Genomic DNA, 15,618 nt, shown 5'->3' with positions numbered 1-15,618 from the left:
CCGCCCCCCAAAACAAATTTAATAGTTTCACATAAACGCCCTGCTCTTAAACTCTAACTTGGCTAATAAAGGCGAAAAGTGGTCAGTTAAATTATTTGAGACTCAAAAAATTGCTTCTTTTTAGGGCAGAGGTCACATTTTATCTTTGTAACTGAACGTCCCTTATATTTTGACAGTCCAGAAGGCAAACACAAAATCTTCTCTGCCACAAAATGCTAGAAAACACGCAAACATGACTGTATCCTCATTCTTCTCTCCCTCTGTGCCCCCAACAGAAGCCAGTCTCTGTTTAATGCAGCTCACATCAAGAACAAAGTAAAGCTGTGTAAGCTTGTTTCTCATACTTTTTTTCTCACATGTCCAGGATAACATTGTTTCTTCTGTGAGCAAGGTCCTCGCTACTCTTTAAAAAGAGCCAGCTGAAATAATCCAACCATTTTAAATTTGCAGATTAATCAAATTACCAACTTTGCAAGTTGAGTGAAGTACGCTTCTAAATAAACTGAATACGTATTCAGTTAAAAATTGGTACAACTGTACCTATTACTAGCATCTCTCAGGAATTTACGAAATACGAAACATTCACAGTGGCCTAGAATTGCAAAAACAACATACTGCATGGATTATTGCTGCTTCCTATTGCATGATTATTTTTAAAAGTGCATTTTGCCTTTGTGGTGCACAATATTGAGTTACAATATTTCGTATTTTTCCCTGTGTATTGAGCAATTGAGCGATTGTACTTTGACCTTTGTTCAAGGTCTGAACTTTCAGGCCACCCGGCGATTACAATCTCAGACCATGCTCCACACTGGGTTGACCTTCAGGTTAGTAAAGATGGTAATCAGCGCCCGCATTGGAGGTTAGATGTAGGGCTGTTGGCGGGCAAAGTGGTGTGCAAGAGGCTGAGGAAATACATACAAAACTACCTGCAGGTAAATGATATGGGGGAAGTCTCGGCAGCGGTGGCCTGGGAAGCGCTGAAGGCAGTGGTGAGAGGGGAGCTGATCTCGATCGGGCTCACAGGGACAGGACGGACAGGGCAGAGACGGACCGACTGATGAAAGTGATTCTACAATTCGACAGGAGATACGCGGAGACTCCAGAGATAGGGCTTTTAAGGGAGCGGCGGAGACTACAGGCGGAGTTCGGCTTGTTAACCACAGGGAGGGCAATGGAACAGCTCAGAAAGTCGTGGGGGGCGATCTACGAGCATGTTGAGAAGGCCAGCAGGATGCTTGCACAGCAGCTCAGAAAGAGGGAGGCAGCTAGGGAAATAGGGAAAGTTATTGACGGGGATGGGAACTTGGTTGGTGATTGGGCAGGGGTGAGTAAGGCGTTTAGGGATTTCTACAGCAGGCTGTACAGGTCGGAACCCCCTACGGGACCGGAAGAGATGAGACGCTTCCTGGAGGGGCTGACTTTCCCAAAGGTGGATGGGGCGCTGGTAGAAGGGCTGGGGACACCGATCGGGTTGGAAGAGATAGTGGAGGGTCTGAAGGCCATGCAGGCGGTTAAGACCCCGGGACCGGACGGGTATCCAGTGGAGTTCTATTAAAAGGTCTCTGGGATATTGGGACCGATACTGATGAAGGTGTTTAATGAGGCATGGGAAAGAGGGGTTCTGCCCCAGACGATGTCACAGGCCACAATTTCACTTATCCTAAAATGGGATAAGAACCCGGAGCTATGTGGGTCCTACAGGCCGATATCCCTGTTAAATGTGGACGCCAAACTGTTGGCCCAAATTTTGTCCTCCAGGATTGAGGATTGTGTACCGGACGTTATTGTGGAGGATCAGACGGGGTTCGTTAAGGATAGGCAGCTGGTGGCCAATGTAAGAAGGCTGTTAAATGTGATCATTATGCCCCCGGAAAGTAGAGAGGTGGAGGTAGTGGTAGCAATGGATGAATAGGATAGGAATAGAGGGATATGGACCCTGGAAGTGTAGAAGGTTTTAGGTTAGACGGGCAGCATGGTCGACACAGGCTTGAAGCGCCTGTTTCTGTGCTGTACTTTTCTTTGTTCTTTGTTCTTTATATTTTATCCGAGTTGAAGGAAACTTGTTTGGAAAAGAGGGGTACGGTCACTTGGGTTTTTTCTACCTGTTCATTTATCTATCTGTTCATTCTTGTTAATGGTTAAAGAGGTATAGGTGGAGTTGTGTTGCTTTACATGAAGAGGTTTTTTTAATCACAGAGGCCATTCAGCCCATCGAGTCTGCACCGGCCCTTGGAAAGAGCACCCTACTTAAGCCCCACACTTCCACCCTATCCCCTTTATCCCTGTAACTCAAGTTAACCTTTTTTGGACACTAAGGGCAATTTAGAATGGCCAATCCACCTAACCTGCACATCTTTGGACTGTGGGAGGAAACCGGAGCACCCGGAGGAAACCCACGCACACACAGGGAGAACGTGCAAACTCCACACACAGTGACCCAAGCCTGACATCAAACGTGGGACCCTGGAGCTGTGAAGCAACTGTGCTAACCACTATGCTACCGTGCTGCCCTTAGCACGGTTTATTATTCTTGGAATTTATAAATCGGTTTTGCGTGCGAGGGGCTGTTTTGGTACCGTGGAATTTTAAGGTTTTAAATGTTCTCTGCGAGCTAGATTAATTGTTAGTTAACAGAAGTGAGGAGATGAGGGTTATCTGTGGTTCATATGGGGTTACCTGCAGCTTATGAGGGGGGTTCATTTAGTTTGAGCTTGGCGGTTATGTTAATGGAATGGTTGACGTGTGGTAAGCGAGAGGCAGCTGTTTGGGGTTTTGTCTATAGTTTACCTGGTTGCTTGGATGTGGTGTTGGTGGGTGAGTTTTTATTTTCGGATGGCAACTGGGGACTTTGTCGGTTTGTACTGGGGGACCTGGCAGCCGTCTTGGATGGGCCTGGTGTTAATCCTCCCTGGAGGATTGCTGGACTGCCTCACGAGGCAGGAATGAGGCAAATGTGGTGCTTTTGCAGGAGACCCAATTGCAAGTTAGAGATCAGGGGGCTAGATTCTCTGATCCTGCGGCTATGTCTACAGGATCCGTCTGGTCTTACGACCAGAAAGCCGGCACTGCCCCCGCACCGATCCTCCGTCCAGTGGGGGGCTAGCGCGCGCGTGCGTGCGCAACGTAACTGCGGATATGGCTGGAGAATTACTCGGTCCGTGGCCGCAGCCGCCACGCGAGGCCCCCGAAAGGTGTGAGCACACGTGTCCCATGCCGTCAGGGACTCGGTCCATTGGGGGGTGGAGCGTTGTGGGAGGGCCTCAGGTGACGTCCTGAGGCTGTCAATACGGTGTAGTTTTTGAGGGGGCAGAGCATCGCAAAAACGGTGCTGCCCCTGATTCCGGTGTAAACGGGGATTCTCTGGCTGATCACCGAATGCGGTTTCGGCATCAGCGATCAAAGAATCCCATCCCAGATAAGGTTACGGAAGGGCTAGGTGGGACAAGTGTTGCATTCAGGATTTCATAGCAGGGCTTCGGGGATTCCTCGGCAGGAAGGATTTTGATGGGCCTGAATGGAAGGTATGTCATGGTCAGTGGCCTGTTAGTGGGGGCACCGGTGGTGCTGGTCAGTGTATACGCCCCAAATTGGGATGACAGAACTTTTATTAATAGGTTGTTCTTGTTGATCCTGTATTTGGGTTCACACCAGCTCATCCTGGGTGGTGACTTTAATTACATTTTAGACCCCAAATTGGATAACTCGAGGCCGAAGGTGTTTAAGACCTTCTGGTATGGTGAAGACTCTGTTGACCTTCATGGAGCAGATGGGAGGAGCTGATCGTTGTAGATTTCAACACCCGCGGGAGGAGGATTATTAATTATTTTCTCATGTTCACCAAGTCTATTCTAGGATTTACTTTTTTATTGGTTGGTGGGTCCTTGCTCCAGAGGTGGTGGAGTCGGGACACTCAACAATGGTGATCTCTGATCATGCCCCACATTATGTGGGCATGATGGTTAGCTCAGGCCCTTCTCAGTGCCCCTTTGCAAGTTAGATACTTGCTATTGGCGGATAAAGGTTTTGCGAGACAGTCTCCTCTGTTGTTGAGGAATATTTCCATTTTCATAGGAATGAGGAGATTTCCCCTTCCACTCTATGGGAGGTGCTGAAGGTGGTTGTTTAAGGCGCATAAGGAAAAGAGCGAAAGGGCAGAAAGGCAGAGGTTGGCGGGTGCCATTTTGGAGATAGACTGTTAATGCTTGATCAATCAGACGACAGAATTGCCGGCTAGTAGGAAGAAGCTGTAGTTGGAGTTTGGGATCCATGGACATGGCGGTGCACTTGCTGCAGCGTTCGAGGGAGGCTGTTTATGAGCATGTCAACTCTGGGAGGACTGGTTTCCAATCTGGCCACGGTAAACCTATATGAGCTGGATCCTCCGGAGGATGAGTCCTCAATATTAGAGGTTTAGACGGTTTGGCCTTCCCAGTAGTGGAACAAGAGAAGAGAGAAGAATTGGATGCTTCTCTGACTCTGGAGGAGATTAAGCAGGATAAGGTTTGATATAGTCAGGAAAGGCGCCGGGACCAGAGGATTTTCCCGATTGAATTTTACAAAACCTTTGCCGGTTTGCTGACCCCAGTCTTGCTCAAGATGTTTGAGGACTGTCTGACTCAATGGACGTTGCCAACCTCTTTGGTGCAGGCAACAATCTCCTTGATATTGTGGAGAATGATAAAGATCGGTTGGAGTGTAGATTGTATCGCCCCATTTCTTTGTTAAATGCAGATGCAAAGTTGCTGGCGAAGATTTGGTGAGGCGCATGGGATCCTGCCTCCCAGGGATCATTTCAGAGGAGCAGATGGGATTTAACAAGGGGAGACAGCTGTCTGCCAGTGTCTGGAGGCTGGTCAACGTTCTCTGTCTGTCTCTCTCGCTCTCTCTCCCTCACTCTCTCACCAGGGGTGATTATGTCTATACATGCAGAGAAGGCATAGTGTGGTGTGGAGCTGATAATTTAAGGTCTTGACAGGTTTGGCTTTTGTTTATATCCTGGATCCGGCTTTTATACAGAGCCTCCATTGTGAGAGTCCATACAAATGCTTTAAACTCGAAGTACTTCCGACTGGGAAGAGACATGAGACAGGGATGTCCACTGTCTCCCTTACTGTTTGCCTTGGCTATGGAGCCTCTGGACATCACAGAGGTAAGCCACAAAGTGGCAGGGAATGAATAGAGGGGAGAGGGAGCATAGTGTCTTTACGCGGATGACCTATTATTGTATGTGACTGATCCTCTCTCCAGTGCAGAGGAGATTATGAAACTGTTTGAGAGGTTTGGCTCCTTCTCTGGTTACAGATTGAACCTGGTTAAAAGCAAATGTTTTCCAGTGCATCCCCAGGAAGGGGAGCCGATTTGAGGAAATTGAATTTTTGCCTGGCCAGGTCCAGTTTACGTTTTTTGGAAGTCCGGGTGGCCCATGACTGGGGTCTCGGTACAGAAGCTAAGTTTTGGGATCCTGATTAGAGCAGCGAAGGAGGACCTAAAGAGATGCAATAGCCTCCCGCTGACTTTGACTGGAAGGATCCTGTTGATTAAAATGAATATCTTCCCAACATTTCTGATTTTGTTTCAGGGCCTTCCAGTTTTCCTTACAAAGTCCTTTTTTTTACAAGAGTCAGTAAGATGATCTCATCTTTTATTTGGGCGGTATGACCTTGTGAATTGTAGGGTTTTTAAAATGAAGGAATAGGCAATTCGGGGACTTTGCGTTACCCAACCTGTTACAGTATCATAGGCGGCAAATATAAAAACGGTGTGGGCGTGATATAGAGGGACAGAGTCCACGCGGGGGAGGATGGAGAAGAATAACTGAAGGCACCAGCTTGAGGGCATTGGTTACGACTCCCCTTCCATTTTTCCCAATTAAATGGACTCCGGTGGTGGTAGCCACCTTGAAACTATGAGGACAATTTAGATGGCACTTCAAACTGGGTGCTATGTCGATGTTGGCCCCAATCTATGGAAACCATCGGTTTGTGCTGGTGCTTTTGGATTCCTCCATCGTGCTTGGAAGGAGGAGGGGTTGGAGAAGCTTGGTGATCTGTTTGTTAATAGAACATAGAACACTACAGCGCAGTACGGGCCCTTCGGCCCTCGATGTTGCGCCGACCTGTGAAACCATCTGAAGCCTATCTGACCTACACTATTCCATTTTCATCCATATGTCTATCCAGTGACCACTTAAATGCCCTTAAAGTTGGCGAGTCTACTACTGTTGCAGGCAGGGCGTTCCACACCCCTACTACTCTCTGAGTAAAGAAACTGCCTCTGACATCTGTCCTATATCTATCACCCCTCAATTTAAAGCTATGTCCCCTCGTGTTGGTCATCACCATCCGAGGAAAAAGACTCTCACTGTCCACCCTATCTAACCCTCTGACTATCTTATATGTCTCTATTAAGTCACCTCTCAGCCTTCTCCTCTCTAACGAAAACAACCTCAATTCCCTGAGCCTTTCCTCGTAAGACCTTCCCTCCATACCAGGCAACATCCTAGTAAATCTCCTCTGAACCCTTTCCAAAGCTTCCACATCCTTCCTATAATGTGGTGACCAGAACTGCACGCAGTACTCCAGGTGCGGCCGCCACAGAGTTATGTACAGCTGCAGCATGACCTTCTGGTTGCGAAACTCAACCCCCCTGCTTATAAAGGCTAGCACACCATATGCCTTCTTAACAGCCCTATTAACCTGGGTGGCAACTTTCAGGGATTTATGTACCTGGATGCCGAGATCTCTCTGTTCATCTACACTACCAAGAATCTTGCCATTAGCCCAGTACTCTGCATTCCTGTTACTCCTTCCAAAGTGAACCACCTCACACTTTTCCGCATTAAACTCCATCTGCCACCTCTCAGCCCAGCTCTGCAGCTTATCTATGTCCCTCTGTATCCTATAACATCCTTCAGCACTATCCACAACTCCACCGACCTTCGTGTCATCTGCAAATTTACTAACCCATCCTTCTACACCCTCTTACAGGTCATTTATAAAAATGACAAACAGCAGTGGCCCCAAAACAGATCCTTGCGGTACACCACTAGTAACTGAACTCCAGGATGAACATTTGCCATCAACCACCACCCTCTGTCTTCTTTCAGCTAGCCAATTACTGATCCAAACCGCTAAATCACCTTCAATTCCATACTTCCTTATTTTCTGCAATAGCCTACCGTGGGGAACCTTATCAAACGCCTTACTGAAATCCATATACACCACATCAACAGCTTTACCCTGATCCATCTGTTTGGTCACCTTCTCAAAAAACTCAATGAGGTTTGTGAGACATGACCTACCCTTCACAAAACCGTGTTGACTATCGCTAATCAACTTGTTCTTTTCAAGATGATTATAAACCCTGTCTCTTATAACCTTTTCCAACATTTTACCCACAACCGAAGTAAGGCTCACAGGTCTATAATTACCAGGGTTGTCTCTACTCCCCTTCTTGAACAAGGGGACAACATTTGCTATCCTCCAGTCTTCCGGCACTATTCCTGTCGACAAAGACGACATAAAGATCAAGGACAAAGGCTCTGCAATCTCCTCCCTGGCTTCCCAGAGAATCCTAGGATAAATCCCATCTGGCCCAGGGGACTTATCTATTTTGACATTTTCCAAAATTGCTAACACCTCCTCCTTTTGAACCTCAATTCCATCTAGCCTAGTCGACTGAACCTGAGTGTTCTCCTTGACAACATTGTCTTTCTCCAGTGTAAACACTGACGAAAAATATCCATTTAACGCTTCCCCTATCTCCTCTGATTCCACACACAACTTTCCACTACTATCCTTGATTGGCCCTAATCTTACTCGAGTCATTCTTTTGTTCCTGATATACCTATAGAAAGCCTTAGGGTTTTCCTTGATCCTATCCGCCAACGACTTTTCGTGTCCTCTCCTCGCTCTTCTTAACTCTCCCTTTAGGTCCTTCCTGGCTAACTTGTAACTCTCAAGTGCCCTAACTGAGCCTTCATGTCTCATCCTAACATAAGCCTTCTTCTTCCTCTTGACAAGTGCTTCAACTTCCTTAGTAAACCACGGTTCCCTTGCTCGACAACTTCCTCCCTGCCTGACAGGTACATACTTATCAAGGACACGCAGTAGCTGTTCCTTGAAAAAGCTCCACATTTCGATTGTACCCATCCCCTGCAGTTTCCTTCCCCATCCTATACATCCTAAATCTTGCCGAATAGCATCATAATTGCCTTTCCCCCAGCTATAATTCTTGCCTTGCGGTATATACCTATCCCTGCCCATTGCTAAAGTAAACATAACCGAGTTGTGATCACTATTACCAAAGTGCTCACCTACATCTAAATCTAACACCTGGCCTGGTTCATTACCCAGTACCAAATCCAATGTGGCCTCGCCCCTTGTTGGCCTGTCTACATACTGTGTCAGAAAACCCTCCTGCACACACTGCACAATGGTAGGTTCTTGAGTTTTGAGGAGTGGCTGGAGAAGTGTAAGCTCTCAAGAGCGAACCAGTTTTGATATTATCAGGTACAAAGCTTCACGCGCAAGGAGATTTCTTCCTTCCCTTTGGCCTTCCCTCCCTCCCTCATTGATGGACAAGAGTTATTTCAGCAGCAAGAGTAGGGGAGGGCGGGAGGTGTGTTGGAGATCGATGGTTGGCTGATTTTGGTGGATCAGGTACTGTTGGATGAGATTAAAAGAAAGTAGTAGGAGGAGTTGGGCCAGGAACTTGAGGGTGGGGAGTGGAGTGAGGCTCGATGCAGAGTCAACTCTACCTCTTTGTACAGTAGGCTCAGCCTAATACAATTCAAGGTGGTTCATAGGTTGCATTTGACCAGGGCCCGAATGAGTGGGTTTTTAGCGCACATAGAGGTTAGGTGCGAGCAATGCTCTGGGGGCCCGGCCCATCACACGCACACAATGTTCTGGTCCTGGGCTAATGAACTTTTGAGTGTCCTCTTTAGATTGAGCACAGTAAGAAGTCTTACAACACCAGGTTAAAGTCCAACAGGTTTGTTTCAAAGACTAGCTTTTGGAGCACTGCTCCTTTCTCAGGTGAATGAAGAGGTACGTTCCAGAAACATATATATAGAAAAATTCAAAGATGCAAGACAGTGCTCAGAATGCGAGCATTTGCAGGTAATTAAGTCTTTACAGATCCAGAGATAGGGGTAACCAGGTTAAAGAGGTGTGAATTGTCTCAAGCCAGGACAGTTGGTAGGATTTTGCAAGCCCAGGCCAGATGGCGGGGGATGAATGTAATGCGACATGAATCCCAGGTCCCGGTTGAGGCTGCACTCGTGTGCGGAACTTGGCAATACGTTTCTGCGCGGCGGTTCTGCGTTGTCGCGTGTCCTGAAGGCCGCCTTGGAGAACGCTTAACCGGAGATCAGAGGCTGAATGCCCTTGACTGTTGAAGTGTTCCCCAACTGGAAGGGAACATTCCTGCCTGGTGATTGTTGCGCGATGCCCATTCATTCATTGTCGCAGCGTCTGCATGGTCTCACCAATGTACCACGCTTCGGGACATCCTTTCCTGCAGCATATGAGGTAGACAACATTGGCCGAGTCGCATGAGTATCTACCGCGTACCTGGTGGGTGGTGTTCTCATGTGTAACGGTGGTATCCATGTCGATGATCTGGCACGTCTTGCAGAGATTGCCTTGGCAGGGTTGTGTGGTGTCGTGGTCGCTGTTCTGAAGGCTGGGTAGTTTGCTGCAAACAATGGTTTGTTTGAGGTTGCGCGGTTGTTTGAAGGCAAGTAGTGGGGGTGTGGGGATGACCTTAGAAGTGTTCATCTTCGTCGATGACGTGTTGAAGGCTGCGAAGAAAATGTCATCATTTCTCCGCTCCAGGAAAGTACTGGACGACGAAGGGTACTCTGTCGGTTGTGTCCCGTGTTTGTCATCTTAGGAGGTCGGTGTGGTTTTTTGCTGTGACGCGTTGGAACTGTCGATTGATGAGTCGAGTGCCATATCCCGTTCGTATGAGGGCATCTTTCAGCATCTGTAGATGTCTGTTACGCTCCTCCTCGTCTGAGCAGATCCTTAGTATACGGAGGGCTTGTCCATAGGGGATGGCTTCTTTAATCTGTTTAGGGTGGAAGCTGGAGAAGTGGAGCATCGTGAGGTTATCCGTGGGCTTGCGGTAAAGCGAAGTGCTGAGGTGACCGTCCTTGATAGAGATGAGTGTATCCAAGAATGTAACTGATTTTGGAGAGTAGTCCATGGTGAGTCTGATGGTGGGATGGAACTTATTGATGTCATCGTGTGGTCGTTTCAATGATTCTTCGCCGTGGGTCCAAAGGAAAAAAATGTAATCGATGTACCTGGTGTATAACGTCGGTTGAAGGTCCTGTGCAGTGAGGAGGTCTTCTTCAAACTTGTGCATGAAGATGTTGGCATATTGAGGTGCAGATTTGGTCCCCATGGCTGTTCTGTGCGTCTGGATGAAGAACCTGTTGTCGAAGGTGAAGACGTTGTGATCCAGAATGAAGCGGATGAGTTGGCAGAATTGCGTCTGGAGATTGGCAGTTGTCGGTGTTGAGTACTGAGGCTGTTGCAGCAATGCCGTCGTCATGGGGGATGCTGGTGTAGAGTGCCGAGACGTCCATTGTGACGAGGAATGTTCCTGGTTCAACTGGTCCATGGGTGGTGAGTTTCTGTAGGAAGTCCGTCTTGTCGCGACAGAAGCTGGGTGTACCTTTGGATTGGATTGGTTTATTGTCACGTGTACCAAGGTACAGTGAAAAGTATTGTTCTGCGTGCAGCTCAAACAGATCATTATTCTGTATATGAAAAGAAAATACCTTATAGGGCAAACATTAAATGCACAATGTAAATACATAGACACAGACATTGGGTGAAAATGTTTGAAGAGATTAGACCAGTCCATAGATCTGTCAGTCCATAAGAGGGTCGTTTAGGAGTCTGGTAACAGTGGAGAAGAAGCTATTTTTGAATCTGTTAGTGCGTGTTCTCAGACTTTCACTGCTCTATGGAAGAAGTTGAAAGAGTGAGTAAGCCGGTGTTCTCAGACTTTTGTATCTCCTGCCTGATGGAAGAAGTTGAAAGAGTGAATAAGCCGGATTGGAGGGGTCTTTGATTATGCTGCCCACTTTCTCAAGGCAGCGGTGTGGATAGAGTCAATGGATGGGAGGCGGGTTTGTGTAATGCACTGGGTGGTGTTCACGGCTCCCTGTAGTTTCTTCTGGTCTTGGGCCGAGCAGTTGCCATAACAGACTATGTTGCAGCCAGATAGGATGCTTTCTATGGTGCACCTCTAAAAGTTGGTAAGAGTCAATGTGAACATGCTGAATTTCCTTAATTTCCTGAGGAAGTATAGGGGCTGTTGTGCTTTCTTGGTGGTAGCGCCTGGGTGGACCAGGACAGATTTTTGATGATGTGCACACCTAGGAATTTGAAGCTGTCAACCATTTCCATCTCGGCCCTGTTGATGCAGACACACGTGTGTGTACAGTGCTTTGCTTCCTGAAGTCAATGACCAGCTCTTTAATTTTGCTGACATTGAGGGAGAGATTGTTGTTGTTACATCCTCCACTAGGTTCTCTATCTCCCTCCTAAATTCTGACTCACCATTTTTCGAGATCCGGCCCACTGCCGTCATGTCGTCAGCAAACTTGTAGGTCGAGTTGGAGCCAAATTTTGCCACGTAGTCGTGTGTGTATAGGGAGTATAGTAGGGGGCTAAGTACGCAGCCTTGCGGGGCCCGATATTGAGGACTATCGTGGAGGAGGTGTTGTTGTTTACTCTTTTTGATTTGGGTCTATGGGTCAGAAAATCGAGGATCCAGTTGCAGAGTGAGGAGCCAAGTCCGAGCTTTGAGCTTTGATATGAGCTTGGCTGGGATTATGGTGTTGAAGGCAGAGCTGTAGTCAATAAATAGGAGTCTGATGTAGGAGTCCTTGTCGAGGTGCTCCAGGGATGAGTGTAGGGCCAGGGAGATGGCGTCTGCTGTCGACCGGTTGCGATGGCATGCGAATTGCAGTGGATCTAGATATTCTGGGAGTATGGAGTAATGTGCCTCATGACCAACCTCTCGAAGCACTTCATTACGATCGATGTCAGGGCCACCGGACGGTAGTCATTGAAGCACGTTGCCTGGTAGTTTTTGTACGATGGTCTTCTTGAAGTAGATGGGAACCTCGGAATAGAGGAGGGAAAGGTTGAAGATGTCCGCGAACGCATCTGCCAGCTGGACCGCACAGGATTTGAGTGCAAGACCAAGGACCCCGTCCGGGCCCATCGCCTTAAGCACCATGTCGGGAATTCTTGGGATTGTCTTGGAGCCATGCCTTTTGGCTATTTTGGGGATCTCAAACTTTACCAGAGTTACAGACGTGGGTGAAGGCAGATGCTTTTGCCTTTGCTCTTTCCATAGCTCGTAGACGAATCTAGTTTGGTTTGAAGACCTCGACCCCACCCAGTGCGGTGGCTTGGCTCGGCAACCTGATGGAGTTCTTACACTTAGAAAAAAAAATCAAGTATCTGGGCTGCACAATGGCGCAGTGGGTAGCACTGCTGTCTCATGGCGCCAAAGACCCGAGTTCGTTCCTGGCCCCAGGTCACTATCCATGTGGAGTTTGCACATTCTCCCCATGTCTGCGTGGGTGAAGCCCCCACAACCCAAAGGTATGCAGACTAGGTGGATTGGCCATGCTAAATTACCCCTTAATTGGGAAAAATGAATTGGGCACTCACAATTTATTTTTTAAAAATTAAGTTTCCAATGAAAAGGTCAGCTGGAAGGTTGTATCTCGGATGGTAGATGTTTATTTCCTTTTTCAGAGAGTTGGTCACCATCAGATGCTAGAGGGGGAGGGAGGGCATTGGGGTTTGGTCGTTGCCTCTTTTGGATTTGTGTGGGGTGGATAAAAAGATTGGAATATTGTTAACTGCTGTACATAAATGGTTGTAATGTTATTCTGGAAAATTGTTAATTATTTTAAACTGGAATGGGGTGACGGGATGGGGGATGGAGGATATTTTTTGAATATTGTGTGAATCTGGTTGAATATTTTGTATGTTTGTAAACTGAAAATTGGAATAAAATTATCCATTACCTGAAAGTTGCCCCCCTCCCCCAAGCTACACGTCATCCTGACTTGGAACTATATCACTTTTCCTTCGCTGTTGATAGGTCAAAATCCTTCAACATCCTACCTAACAGCACAGTGGGTGTACCTACACCTCATGGACTGGAGCACTCACAAGAAGGCCGCTCACCACCATCTTAAGGGCAGTTAGGGGTGGGCAATGAACGCTGGCCTAGCCAGTGATTCCTACATCCTGTGAAATATTTTTTTTAAACTTCTAATTCTGGCTCTTTCTGCATCTCTGATATTCATTGCATCACCATTGATCATAGCTTCAGCTGCCTCATCTGTAACTGGGGTTCTGCATGTAAACCTCTTGGGCCTCTCTACTGCTTTCTCCTCCTGAAACGTATTTGCCGTACGAATTGGTGATAGAAATGAAAGTGCAGAACATGGGATTTCCAACTTTGAAATTTCCCCATTATGTTCTTTGGCGTTAAAAACTGATTTTAAAATTTGAAAACGCCGCCTAAATTGTGACTATATATGTTCCAAATTCCTTCTCCAGAAAGAGATCTGTAACTTGCAATAAAAATGTTCATAATGGATATAGAGTATGGGACAATTATCCAGTGTTCATTCTTTTTACAAAGCAGCACTATTTATCATGAAGCAGTTATCTATATTCTCATTGTTTCCAAAAAATTGTTGGAGTTGAAAATTACACATAAAATATTTATTTTTAACTGAATTACTGAGATACGTGAAGTATATTTTACTGCTACACCTTTATGATAGCTAGAAGGTCTTGTCAATTTTGCATTTGGCTTTATAACTGACTGCATGAGACCTGCGTTTGGGGAACAAAGTGGCATTAGCATGGGAGTTATGAAATATAAGAACATACCAGACTGAGAAGTTAGGGTGAATGTGCTTAGAAGCTTTTCACTTGTTGGAAAGAACGAAAGATGGAGGTCTTGCAAGGTTTTTTAGATTGTCGAAATGACGCCACCTGCCTTGGTTTTCTGCTACTTTTAGTATATTTCTTTGCTAATTGAGAAGAGAAACATCTATAATCTGTAACGCTGATTTTGTTGCTATTAAAAATAGGGAATGTACACCGGGCCCATATGACGGTGGCTCGGATGAGCAAATTTTTCGGGATAGAGGACAAATGCGCTAGGTGCGCGGGAGGACCAGCAAACCATGTTCACATGTTTTGGGCATGCCCTAAGCTGAGGGGGTACTGGGAGGGATTTGCGGGGGTCATGTCCCAGGTGCTAAAAACAAGGGTGGTGATGAGTCCAGGGGTGGCAATTTTTGGGGTTTCGGAAGACCCGGGCGTCCAGGGGGAGAAAGAGGCCGATGCGTTGGCCATTGCTTCCCTGATAGCCCGGCGACGAATATTATTGGCGTGGAGGGACTCAAAGCCCCCGAAGACTGAGTGGTGGCTTGCGGACATGTTGAGTTTCCTGGGGATGGAAAAAATTAAGTTCGCCTTGAGGGGATCTGTGCAGGGGTTCACCCGGAGGTGGCAACTATTTATTGATTTCTTTGCGGGAGAGTGAGCGTCAGCTGGGGGGGAGGGGGGGGTAGAGTAGAGTAGGAGGGAAAATATGGCGGGTAGTACCGGTGGGAGGGGAGCGGGCTTGTGCAATATGTTACGATGGAAGTATTGAAAGTACGTGGATGTTTGCACATTTTTGCCTTTTTTGCTTTCTGATGATGTCTGTAACTGTTTATAAAGCCAAAAACTACCTCAATAAAATTGTTTATTAAAAAAAAATAGGGAATGTAATTGCACCTTCATGAATTTAACAAGCTATGAAGACAATTTTCTTGTGATTAATAAAGTAGTTCAACAAAAGATTACTTGTTTTTTTAAATAATTGACTTGAATGTTGCAGTAATTCTAAATGGAACATGCACATATTAACACCTATTTTATTTTCTTTATAGGAAAAAAATTGAAGCTTTGAAAGGTAGGGTTTCTTTTTATTTGACAATCTTGCTTTTGTTGCCTGTCACAATGGTGGAAACTCATTTCCAGAGATTGCTTAGAACATAGTATAAATATAATTTTACTGCCAGAGGGTGACTGTTAAATCCAAATTACAATTTAATAACTTGATCACTATCGTGTTTTGGAAAAGAGCAGTGAACAATCACATTGGGGAAATGGTGCATTTTTCATTTGGTCTTTACGTTAAAAGCTGTCGCTATCTTGCCATTTTGAGAAGAATCTGAGCCACTGTGAATGGGAAAGTTCCTATGCAAATACTTTCTCTGCTGGAATTGCCTGTTGAGAAATATGGTGGGTGAGTTTTCTCCCTTTCTCTTTGAGGGATGCAGTAAATGAACCTTCTGTCTTGGTCTCTCCACAAGACAGGACACAGTTTCACCTTTGACAATTACATGTAAGCTGCATACTTCACAAGATCTGGGCTAAAACAAATTTGACCTTAATGCTCAATTAATTGAAGGCTAGGCTTAGTTTTTAATCTTATTTGTCAATTTGTTTTCAATGAAACACTTTTGTTTGCTTCACATGCATTATTTTAAGGAACACTGCATAG

General features: G+C 46.3%; 1 protein-coding gene across 3 annotated transcripts in view; it reads left to right on the top strand.

The window, feature by feature from the left end:
* dtnbp1a (dystrobrevin binding protein 1a) overlaps positions 1-15,618 on the top strand; it is a 335,730-nt gene that overhangs the window by 118,048 nt on the left and 202,064 nt on the right. For 2 of the 3 annotated variants that reach the window (XM_038797048.1, XM_038797047.1), the window contains exon 7: positions 15,002-15,024. The exons of the other annotated variant lie outside the window; for it this stretch is intronic. In XM_038797048.1, coding sequence (XP_038652976.1) covers positions 15,002-15,024 — 23 coding nt within the window. The remainder of the gene's footprint in view (positions 1-15,001; positions 15,025-15,618) is intronic. 3 annotated transcript variants of the gene reach the window in all.

This window comes from Scyliorhinus canicula, chromosome 5 (assembly GCF_902713615.1).
Source record: "Scyliorhinus canicula chromosome 5, sScyCan1.1, whole genome shotgun sequence".
Taxonomy (NCBI): Eukaryota; Metazoa; Chordata; class Chondrichthyes; order Carcharhiniformes; family Scyliorhinidae; genus Scyliorhinus; species Scyliorhinus canicula.
This window is presented reverse-complemented; position numbering and strand designations above follow the sequence as displayed.